Raw genomic sequence first — 12,063 nt, 5'->3', positions numbered from 1 at the left:
AGGATACTGGGTACAGGATACTGGAACATCTTCTTGAATAAGCAATCAAATAAGTACTTATGGAACATATTCTCAAATAAACACTTCTTGGACATATTTCGAAAATTATGAATGAATTTTGATTGTCAATTGAAACATTAATCAATCTAATATTATTTAGAATGCAGAAAATAAGTTAAACTAACTTCATTTTGACGAGAATTTTTTTTAAAATTTTCATGAAAAATTTGCTGAAATGAGTGAAAATTTTAAAAAAACGGTGTATTTTCCAGGATAAAATCCGTACAATCCGTACAATTTGAAAACAAATCCGTACAATCCGTACAATTTTAGGGTTAAAAAAAAATCAATCCGTACAATCCGTACAATCCGTACAATCCGTACATTTTGGCCACCCTGTATACATATAGAGGACCATATCTTGAAGAGCTGAAAGCCTTGCCAACAATTATTGCATCTTTTGCAGGCTTTTTCACAACGTTTGAAACATCTAACGACAACCCTAAACTAAACACCTTAGTGAATGAGAAAAATCCAGTATTACGCTCTATAGTAGGGTTTCTAGCGGAATTAAAAAATCGCAAAACAATATTTGCGCAAAATTAACAAAATTAGGGAATTGACCTGAACTGCTTCGAGTAGAACAGGATTTCCTCGAGGTAATTCAGACCAGTCCATATTACTCAGCTGTTGCTTTAATCTAGAAATTGAAATGTTATATTTCACCGCAGCAATCAAAATAATGAAAGACGATTTTAGCATTAAATTAGTTTTTACGGGAAAAATTGACCATCAATGAAAAGAGAAGAAGTTGAATAAGTTTTTAACCTTCCGGTGAAAAATATTTTGACCCCATCCCTGTTCAAGTGACTCAGTTGATTGACAACAGTTACCTTTAAAACCTGTATCTGATTAAATAAGTGGCAGATAATGTCGCTTTTCTGACTCGAAAAGTGTTTAAAACTCATTAGTTCTCCATTGCTTCTTATAAGCAAAAATGCGCAAGTGACTTTTGCAGAGAAACCGGAAATGAAACTAAACAAATTAAAGAAACAAAATCATGTCAAAAAACTGTTAGGGTACCGTTGTAAATCAAACATTGACATCTTTGCATGAATGGTCCCTTGAAACTACGCTTACAGTCCCTTTAAATTATTAAACAAACCTAGCAATATCTGGGAAATCTCCTGCAGGAATATTGTACTCCTCCTACAACAAAATCATCAAACTTTATTTTAAAACAAACACCTAAACTTTTTAAATGCTATGATAGCTTTCAAGAAAAAAGGCGAAATAGAACAAAGCCACAAAGGCACTGATGTTCTGCCACAAAATTAAATTTTCTAATCCCTATATCTTTGCAACCTGATGTTTCTAGCTTATACTATTTTATCTTACAGAACTCAGTTTGAAATATCTAAGTTGGTAAAGAATAAAGATAAAGGGATTAGAAAATCAGAGTGCGGGGCAAAGACTCAATTCCTTTATTCAATGTTTTTGTAAAGCAGCTTAAAACTATACTTTATCCATATATGCAGTGGACACTGGACAGCATGATTTCATAAGAAAACATTAAAATGTCTGTAATCTAGGGCCTGTAAAAACTGAAAGATTTTTGAAGCGTACCTCCACAGATTTACAAATTTTTGGCAATTCTTCCAAAAGTTCTCTTTTCTTGGCTTCTTTGCCTAAAATAAATAAGAATAGATTTTATTCTTAACATATGTTGAAATATAGATTATCTGTTTTTTTCTACTAATATTTTTTTTAATTGCTGAATGCCGATTTATCTCGTAAGCCTTTTTCTTAGTACAGTTTTCTTCGTTAGACACCCCCCCCCCCACCCCGATAGAAGTTTAGCTGGCAGAATAGAATTAAGATTTACCTAAAAACATCGGCATTTGTCTCTGAATCTCAGTGAGAATGTGAGCATGCGCCTGCAAGAAAAGGCAATTTTTTATTTTCTATATTCTTCAAAATTCGGAGACATGGACATCCTAGAAATTTTGCAAAAATTTAAGAAATTTTTTTGAAAAAAATTTTAAAACAAGTTTTTATCCGATGATGTTAGAATTGTGTTTAAAATTAGTAAACGAAATGAATGCAACCTACATTTCAAATTTTAGAAAATTTCCATTCTTTTGTAAATTCATTTAAATCAGTTAAAATATATTGTTTACCTTGGCAAGCCTTGCTCTCTTAATCATGTCATTAAGCTTCCTAAATTACAATCTTAATTACCATCTTGTTACCAATATTACCAATATTACCAATATTACCAATATTACCAATATTACCATCTTGTTAACAATATTACCTACCAATGATTACACCAACAGTTAGTTACTTAACCAGCCCTTAGGAAAATTCAGTAAGAAAACTCTGAGAAGTTTTGTGAAAAAATTACATATTCAACTCAAAAGATGATAAAGTTGTGTTTTGTGTTGAACTACTTTCTTTAAATCCCGAACTAACGAGAGAGAGAAGCATTTGGTTTCTTTTATTTGAAATCAAACGTGTTTTCGTCTATAAATCAACAGTCTTTATACTTACAGATTTGTTTATAATACTTTTTCATTCAAAATGTATATGCCAACAAAAAAATATTTATGATAAAAGGCTATAAAATTATTAAAAAGGGGTCAAATTGTGATCGAAAGTCACCGTTTTCTGAAATATTGACAGAACCGTTAAATCCACGTGCTACTCCCTCCAGGTGAAGGAGGATAATGAAATACCTGAGTGTAGAATTTCTATGTAAGGAATATAAATCCGAGAAAAGATCTTGTTCTTCAGCGAAGAAAAGTCGAGAGTTCATCTCGTATCTACAAAATAATTCAGTGGAAAAAAGAAACAAAGAAAAAGAACTAAAAACTTTTAAAATGATCCTGAAAATGTTCAGCTTCCGTTTCGCAGACCGGAAAAAATTCCGATTTCCAGTCCTTAAACCGGAAACATTTTCCGGATCACTCCTTTTACATAATGGATTTTTATTTTCCGGAATAATGGAAACCCTAGTTGTGGCTGAATTGCTTGAAAATACCTCAATGGTTTATCCCAAAATGATCCAATATAGACTCGAGCAACCTCTGGAGTCTGGAACACCTATAAACATTCGTTATGAAAATATGAAATAATTTTCAATTTAATCAATTCTAATTTTTATAATGAAAGCTTGACTGTGTAAATGAAATTTTTTAAACTATTTTACGAATCATTAAAAGATATTTCGTTTCATGCATATTACCTACGTTGCAAACTAAACCCTAGATTTGCTCTTTCATTTTTCAAATGTTCATGTATATTGTATAATGTATACATTAAAAAAATCATATTTTGAGATTATCTTGCATAATTATTCAATATAAGCTTTAGTGTTTTTTGTGTTTCTACCATCAAGGTCCATACTAAATCGGTTCAAGGAAATTATCAAGGTTATCATTCGATACTGAGCAAAATTAGATTGAATCTTACAACTTATTTGGACATCCATGCTGGCCTAACAACCCTATGAAAACCGTGAACCAACCCTTTAAGGTGAACCTTAATTTTCTGAAGTGTCCAGTCCGGTCCAATTCCCTTCGTACCGTTGAAAGCTTTGTATGATAAAGTATGATTCATCATTATTTTACGAGAATGGTTTTTTTCAATTGTGTTTTGTCTATTAAAGGAACATGCGGTATTTCTTGCTACAGAATTAATGAAGAAAATTGTAAGAATTAAACCTTTATGCCATAAAATCAGTGCTTAGGATCCGGATCCGTTGGATCCCCAAGGTTTTGCCTTCCCGGATCCGCATCCAAAGGTTAAAATATCAACCAAAACTGCAAAAAAAAAACTTTTTTAATCCTAAACTCAAATCTGAACTGAAGAGAGATTATAAAAATTTCCTCATTTCTAAATGGTTCATCAAGTTTAAGGATAAAAATAATTGAAAAAAATAAAACAAAAATTTGAAAATTATTTTTTGTTAAAAAAATTAAGTAAATCTTAAAGAAATGACCAGAATCCTTTTTTTTTTCCAGTGCGGATCCGCATCAAAATCAAATGGATCCTAAGCACTGCATAAAATCTTCCAGATTATTGACCAGATAACGTTTAAATGTAAATCGGGTCTGTTTAAAAAAGGGTCACTACAAATTTCAACGACAGTCCTTTTAAGATTTAAAAAACAAAATCTAACCCAAAGGTGTACATATCTTTCTTTTCCCCAGATGTTTCCAAAATAACCCCCCACCCCACCCCCCTGGGAGAATTTTTGTAAATATAAACTCCTGATCTAACCTTTCCCAAGCTCCACATTAAAGCTCCATAAACACGCATCAACTCCTAAATTATTTATTCATAAAAAGAAATGGATAAAGTTTCATCAAAGAAATTCTTTAGTCTCTAAAAGTTTCAGTTTAATCGAAAATGGAAAAAATTTAACTAATAAGCTTTTTTAAATTATTTGTCATTTTCATAATTATTTTATATAAATTTTTTATTTTCCGTTCTGTTATACATGTTGACATTTCAATTTCATAAAAATTAATTACAAGAAAGTAAGCAATAAAATTGAAATAATAGCCAATTTTTCGATTTCAAAGAGGATTGCTCAAGATTTTATCATTTGAACCAAAACAAGGCTCAACATTAATGTTTAGATAATGCTCGGAGACAGATTAAACATATAAAATCAAATAAAAAAATTCATAAAAAAAAATCACAAAATTTGATAACATTCAACTCGAAAACATCTATATTTGATAACATTCAACTCACTATATATCGGTGGGTGTGTTTCAACATTAAATTTAACATTTTTTTTTCTTTTCAGGCTTTAAAATATTTCTTCCTAAAACTCGACTTATTATAAATATTTTTAGTATTTTTTATTGAACATTTACCTGTTGTTCGACTAGATCAGCTTTATTAAGAATAATTCTAATTTTATCCTCATGTCCTCTCAGCGCTTCAATACAACTTCGAAATTCATCTGAAAACAAACACATTTAAGGGACTGTGTAAGCGTTATTTCAAGTGACCCTCCATGCAAAGATAACAATGCCCGATTCACAACAGTCCCCTTAAAACAGTATCTAATTATAATGAGGAAAATATTGTTGTTTTTCTAGCTTTAAACGTGCGTAAAATGCACATATCACTTCTGTAGAGAATTCACAATTGAAAATTATTATACTGTATCAGACATAACTTTTCAGGCGCCCCTGATTTAAAGGCAATTTTTAGCTTTTAAAAGTTGCTTAATAAGTCGCTCTTTTCACCGTATTAGTCTGCTCATTGCACAATATAAATTTACATTTTAAAAAAATGAGTTATGGACAGAAAAGAATGTTGAAGTCTCAGATTTCACCTTTCCCCTCATACAGTGGTAGGCGATTACATCATTACAATGAAGACGACTTTCAATTTCAATTTCGATTTAAATCAAGCTGTAAAACAGCATGGATAGACATAAACATAGTCACGTGAAGCTATCAAATAAAAAAGCTTCTTTTTGACTACTTGTAAACTTGTAATTCGAAAAAAGTTTGTTAACATTTAAAACTTAATTTAAAAGTCGTCTTCATTGTATTGATTTAATCGCCTACCACTGAATATTTGGAAATTACGGAAGGACCAATACAACTGTGAAATATGAAGACGACATCTTATATTTTACCTGATATATCCAGCTTGTGGGCATCAAACAGAAGCAAGATTCTAAAGAACAAAAAAGTTAAGTTCTCATTTATAATTGAACAAAAAAACATTGATGAACCACTTTAACCACTTTAACCTTGAAGAGGCTTAAAGAATAAGGAATTGAGAAAATAACTGTATAACACCTAAATATAAATAATATACAGAGCGTCCCATATCATATTGGATTATATCCAAGCTTTAACGTTAAAATACGCACAGAATACTCGAAAACCCAAGTGTTACCATTTAAAAGTGGTCGAAAATAAAGGAAATGTAAAGCATGAAACTGATGTGAATGAGTCTGCAGAGTGTAGGAAAAAAATATATGTTCATTATAAAAAAGAACAAATAATGATTGATACTAATGAACCGAAGAAAGCCGCCGAAGCTCTCTGACAGACTATCCGCCTCATATGACGGGTTAATCTATCTCCTTTCGATTCTTCGTGAACACTATCTCCCTGTTTCGGTTTTAGCCTCGAAAACCTTATTTTCCGCTCCCTCTTGTGTCTAAGTCTGAATTTGTCTGAGTTTTAAATAGAGAGTTTGACGGCGGCTGGAATTTTCCACGAGTTGAAAGCATAATTTCTGGATGGCATCTTTTAACGGACAGAATCTGAATACACTATACATGAGGCAACTTATCATCCGTCCCACTTTTTGTCCGACCTATAGCTTTATACAAAAGAGCTAATAAGCTGTCATGTTTATAGGCCAGACTATGCAATCCGAGCTTAGCTCCGGGTCTGTATGAAGACTGAAGAGGTTGCATCACCCCTAGGTAATGTAAAAGCTACCTGTCCCCTCTCTCTGCAAACCACTCTACCACCCCTGAGAAATCATATCCTCTATCTTGTCTCTGTTTCTCCCCTGAGAGTATTCCAGGAGTGTCAACCAATGATAATCCTAGAAAACAGGAACAATATCAGACCTTGGAACTTTTGAATCGAAGAAATAAGTTTATATCCCATTGGTCAAAATCAGTAACGGAAATAATGTGAAGTTGTACACCCCGAGCCGGTACTACATGCACTGTATATACATGTAGTCGTACTGTCTAGTCTGGACTACCCAGTGCAGAGTCGATCCAACACGTTTTATGCAACAAATGTAGCTTCGGCAAGATTACAGTGTGAACAAATGCCTATCAAAAAGTCAAAGGCGGATTCAGGGGGGGGCATGGGTCTCGGCCCCCTATGGATCAGTGAAATCTATGATTTCCAGGAGTTTTTGGGTCCCAACAGGTGATGAGACCCCCCCCTCTGAACAGAAAAAAATGTAATATATTCCAAGCTATGCTTGCCTCAGTTCAGTCTCTTTCTGATTATTTTGGAAGACTGAACATTATTTGGACTTTTAGTAGAAATTTTTTTAATGAAGTCTGATTTTTAAGAACTAATCCTCAAAAACATTTGTGAGACCAGATCAAGGAATTCCTCAGAAACAGCAAACAAAATATTCCGACTTTGTAAATTTAGAAACCTAGGCTTTTAGGGCGCTTCGTGCCCATCTTCTATTTAACTTGTGAACATTTTCTCTTTGAATGCATAGTAAAACCAAAACAAAAATAGCGTTCGCGGGGTTTATAAAAAAAATTTCGTGGATTTTCAAAATTTAATAGAAATCGAATTTTGTTAGTGGCTAATGTTTGGAATTTTTTATCATTCACAAACCTTCCTTGAGCCCGATAGGTTCAGCTGTTTTGACGTTTATTGGATACAAACGGACAGACAGACAGATGGACAAACAGAAAAGATTCCAATCTTATATAATTAAATCAATGTTAAAAAACATGTTTTCTGTTTTAAAAGGGACGTTCTGCGTATAGACCCTTCATGGAAGGATGCCAATGCTTGATTCACAACGGTACCCTTAAAACCTTTATCTGAACAATAATGTAAACATGTTGTTGTTTTTCTTAATAAGTGTTGAATTCTGGTAAATACAATATGTTTTCTTGCAGTAGAAATGTGGAGGTAAAAAAAATCAAACATTGATATCTAATTCATACTTGATCAGACAGAGCTTTAAAGGGTACCGTTGTGAATCGAGCATTGCCATATTTGTATGGAGGTTCACTCATAATTAGGCTTACAGTCTCTTTAAACATGAACAATAAACATAACAGATTTTACAAAACATTCCAGTCAAAGTATGATATATTTAATTTGATTTACCTGTAAGAGTTGGTGCTGGACATGTTGACATCTGAAACCTGTTTAGGAAGCTGGAACCAAACTAACAAACACACTTTTTATTGGTTTGGTTAAATATTTTCTAGAATTACTCCCCCCCCGCCCCCCCCCCCCTATTCATTTATTTTCAGCTTTAGATTGAATCAAAGGGAGCGGGAAATCAAAATGAGTTTTCGAAAAAATGAGAAAAAAATTTGCAATTGTAAATCTCATTTTAGAATCGCACACTAACAACAAATTGGGGCGAAAATCTATGTAATAGGTTAAGCTCTTTGCTCATATATATGTTAGCTAAAGCTAGCCCAAAGGCTGAATTTTTTTAGGGAACTCTTAAGTACCCCAGGCCAGGGGAAACAAAGGCTACAAAAAAACTAGAATTTTTTTTAAAAATTCGAAATACTTTTTTAAATATTTAATTTTTTTTAATTCAAATTTTTTTTCGAGTTTTTATAAAATTTTACGGTCAACGCAGAAACCATCAGCTAGTTTAGTATATTTCATAATGTTTTTTATCAAATTACAGGATATTGATATGAATATTTAATATTTTATAAAAGATTAAAAAAACGTTTCCTTAGAAAGCGGGGAAAATTGTTTCTCATGATCCATAACCAGCGCATGACCTAAAACAAAGTATTCGTAAATTTTTATTTATACCCCCCCCCCTCTGAATCCATGACAGATACCCACACATTTGATAAATTAGTTTTGTAAATAATTATGCTTCTTGACAGCTTCGTGCCATGTTTCTAGCTTTTAAATTTTGCCGTTGAAATTTCAAGCCACCATTTCTAAAAACATTTCAAAATAACTCAAAAATTGAAAAAAAATAAAATCCCGTGGTTTTTATAAATTTGAAAGAGAGGGTGGTGGGGTAGTTTTTACCTGGTATACTATTATTTGTTTCTCCATTGCAGATAACAATAAATCTAGAAAACAAATCTACATAGTTTTTAAGTGAACAATAAACAATTAAAAGGCTAAAAAAAACTTGTAAACTGTAACCTAATCCTGAAAAGGTTTAAAATACAAAAAAGAAACTGTATTACTTCCAAGTGTGATAAAAACAAACTAATAACATTTGGAAAAACACTTGATATTTGTAAAATTTATTTTGCGTGTGAAATAAAATTTTTTTGAAATCTAAATATTTATTGTCTTTTTAAATTGTACAGAATAGTTTACGTGTAATCGACAAATTCGTTTACATTTTTTTTAGATTTGTGAAATAAATACAAAATTGTTTACATGTGTTTACATTTTTTTTTTGATTGATAGATCTGTATCAGGGTTAAATACGTACATTTCTTAAATTAGAAATTTGGACTTAAGGATACTTAGATCCTGCAAGACATATAAATTGAAGAGTGCAACAGTGAAGTCGTAGAAAAATTAAAATGCATATAATAAGTCATTGACGATAAGAGGGTATGCGAATAGAATAGAAACTTTTAATATACGAATCGTCTGCATATAATTTGGACATTTTATGAGGAAAATCAATTTGCGCAAGCACTATACAGTTTTTATGAAACAATGGTATAAAGTCAATTTACACTATATGGAAACAACTACGATTGTACTAACGAGGAACATTGAAAGTTCTAAAAAGGAACATTGAAAGTTCTAATAAAATGATACTCTTGGATCTTGCATATTAAAAAAGGGATCCAATAGGATACAAACTAACACTACCAACATTGATACGGGGTTACTCACAAAGGGTGAAACTTTAAAAAACGACTGTACAAACTTTATTTCATTTTGTTCATGAATTCCAGAAACACATTAGTCAAAATTTAACCTTTAGATTGTTATATCTGAACAATTTTAAGGTCATCATAAAAGTCTCATCCTTTGTGGGTAATTATCTAAATATATTTTTGACACTACCGAAAAAAAAATCTCTTTTTTTCCCAGTCAGGTGGAACACTGGAGAACAATTTACATGTGAAGAAAAGGGGGGAAGGGGATGGCTTGTCCAGCAAATATAACCCCCTGAAATTCACCTGTCTGTGGTTGGTTCCGGCCCAACTCTGCTGTCAGGGTATTCACTTCCAATCAGATATTTTATCATTGACGTCTTACCAGTCGAGTACTGTCCTTTATTATAAATATTTCATTAGATTTCTGGGGCCGGACGTAATGAGGAGATAAAAATAAAGGTTGTTAATAAAATCCATTAAAATTAAGCTTCTGAGAAAAAAGTGTTCAACTGTTTGGTTTTAACGCCCTTTAGTTTAATTAGGTATTAAAATTTTAACTACAAAGGCTTTCCAAAAATGTAGTTTTTAAATCTGTAGCTTTAGTCAGAAAAAAAGTTATGGGCTTTTTTTAGATATTTTATTAACAGACCAGACTTTTAGCACCCTGTACCCTACCCTATGAATTAAAAAAATCCTTTATAATTACTTTTCCTTAAAAGTAAAAAAAAAATTTCCAGGCAAAAAATGAAAGTGCTAGTGGAAAAACTAGGGTGGGGGGGAGGACGTCAACCCTCCCCCCTCCCCCCAGCCTCCTTAGGGTTAACTTGGTTTAAAAATCATAAGTTGAGTGGGCTAACTTTTAAAGAAAAGATTTGTTTCCGGGCAGAGCTGGGTTCCCAGACTAGTATTTATATATAATTTGTTGTCTCTTTTTGTTTGATTGTATGTTCTATCATAACTTAGGAACCCCTTGACCGATTTGCCTCAAATTTTGATGAGGAAACTCAGGACTCACAGGGAATATTTTTAGCTTGGTACAAAAAAGGTTAGGTTGACTTTGAGCGGAAAATTTTTTTCCGGAAAAATTGGGTTTCCACTTCCCAAGCCAGTAATTTATAACAAAAATTTAACTCGTAATTATGTTTAAAAAATTCAATATACTGCAAAATTATTAATTTTTTGTTCTTCATTTATTTCAAAAATTTTTTGATAAAAATGTATTTACCAATCAGCAGTACCAACGGAAGAGAATCAAAATCTGCTTCATTAAGTTGGGGACTATGAAATCTATGGAACAGATAATGTTTTTCAAGCGGCAGCAACTGAAAAACCGTCAAAAGTTATAAAGGATGCATATTTTCAACATTTTCTGGGGATGGGGCTCCAACGTTTTTTTCTATTTGATAAAAACTTTACCCCATTAAAAATAAAATTTAATTAAATCCAGTACTGTGTACCAACAGCTGTAATTTATAATCATTTTAATTAGACAGGTTCATCACAGATTTTTCAAGATGTCAAATTGAACACAAAATGGTAGAACCATCTGTTTAAAGTCAGGCTGGGTTAAGATGTCAGATAGACACACGAAGTTTCTAAGAACAAGGGGGGGGGGGTCCAAAACACCTTTACTTAGATGTTGCGGGGGGTGTGGGTCTAATTTAAAAAAAGTTAAAACTCGATCACCCTTAACATATCTATCAATAAAAGTTGCCTTCCCCAAAGAATTAAGAAAAAATTGGTAGGAGGGAGGGAGGGTGTGGGGGGCCCCGGGGGGGTCCAAAAATCGCACAATAGGAAATTACCCCGTAACTTTACTATCGCATCAATTACCACAATTGGTTTAATAGATTAACACTAAAACAACAAAACCAAAATCGCATTATTATTTCGAATCGCGACATATAAAATGCTAGAATTCTATTCAGAATACAATCACCTTATTAAAATATGATTTCTTCAATCCATCTACAACTGTTCCTGAGCCAAGATCTTCCTGAGATAAAAGCCAGCTAAACCTAAAATCATCGTGCTAATTAGAATTTCTAGATTTCATTTCAAATATTTTAAAGATAAATTAATCGAAAAAATACCTTTGAGCAATGGTTTTCTTATCTTCGGTATATAACCTAATGCACTCACATTTTTTACATTTCAGATTTTGAGAGATAATTCTCCGTCCTTTCTGAATAACTCTTGAAAACATTTTTGTTTTTAAATAAATACAAATACAAAGATCAGCTGTTTCTGTCTGCAAACAGTTTTAGCAGAAAGCTATCATAGTATGATTGTTAAAATGTCGTCTTCTTTTTTATTTTTCTAAAGAAAATATTTGTTCAACTTTTTCTATGAGGTTTTTTTTCTAATTTAAACCAAATAGTAACATAACAACCCCAGGCCTGTAGCTAGGGGGGCACGGGGACAAATGCCCCTCTCCATTTTTCCCACGAAGAGGATGCATCGGGGGGGGGGGG

At 32.4% G+C, this 12,063-nt stretch overlaps 1 protein-coding gene across 1 annotated transcript in view; it reads right to left on the bottom strand.

Annotated features, from left to right (window-relative positions):
- LOC111711242 (EH domain-containing protein 1) overlaps positions 1-11,849 on the bottom strand; it is a 13,286-nt gene extending 1,437 nt beyond the window's left edge. Inside the window, exons 1-18 of the mRNA XM_023485538.1 lie at positions 11,683-11,849; positions 11,529-11,607; positions 10,815-10,911; positions 9,893-9,986; positions 8,769-8,812; positions 8,457-8,506; positions 7,866-7,926; positions 6,486-6,594; positions 5,666-5,706; positions 4,890-4,978; positions 4,285-4,329; positions 3,044-3,105; positions 2,739-2,825; positions 2,181-2,220; positions 1,886-1,937; positions 1,627-1,688; positions 1,166-1,209; positions 625-700 (exon numbers count right to left, since the gene is read on the bottom strand). Of these exons, the coding sequence (XP_023341306.1) occupies positions 625-700; positions 1,166-1,209; positions 1,627-1,688; positions 1,886-1,937; positions 2,181-2,220; positions 2,739-2,825; positions 3,044-3,105; positions 4,285-4,329; positions 4,890-4,978; positions 5,666-5,706; positions 6,486-6,594; positions 7,866-7,926; positions 8,457-8,506; positions 8,769-8,812; positions 9,893-9,986; positions 10,815-10,911; positions 11,529-11,607; positions 11,683-11,795 (1,245 nt within the window). The 5' untranslated portion in view covers positions 11,796-11,849. The remainder of the gene's footprint in view (positions 1-624; positions 701-1,165; positions 1,210-1,626; positions 1,689-1,885; positions 1,938-2,180; positions 2,221-2,738; positions 2,826-3,043; positions 3,106-4,284; positions 4,330-4,889; positions 4,979-5,665; positions 5,707-6,485; positions 6,595-7,865; positions 7,927-8,456; positions 8,507-8,768; positions 8,813-9,892; positions 9,987-10,814; positions 10,912-11,528; positions 11,608-11,682) is intronic.
- Between the last annotated feature and the right edge of the window lie 214 nt (positions 11,850-12,063).

Source organism: Eurytemora carolleeae, unplaced genomic scaffold, assembly GCF_000591075.1.
Source record: "Eurytemora carolleeae unplaced genomic scaffold, Eaff_2.0 scaffold1109, whole genome shotgun sequence".
Taxonomy (NCBI): Eukaryota; Metazoa; Arthropoda; class Copepoda; order Calanoida; family Temoridae; genus Eurytemora; species Eurytemora carolleeae.
The sequence above is the reverse complement of the archived record's forward strand: the minus strand, read 5'-3'. Positions and strand labels throughout refer to the sequence as shown.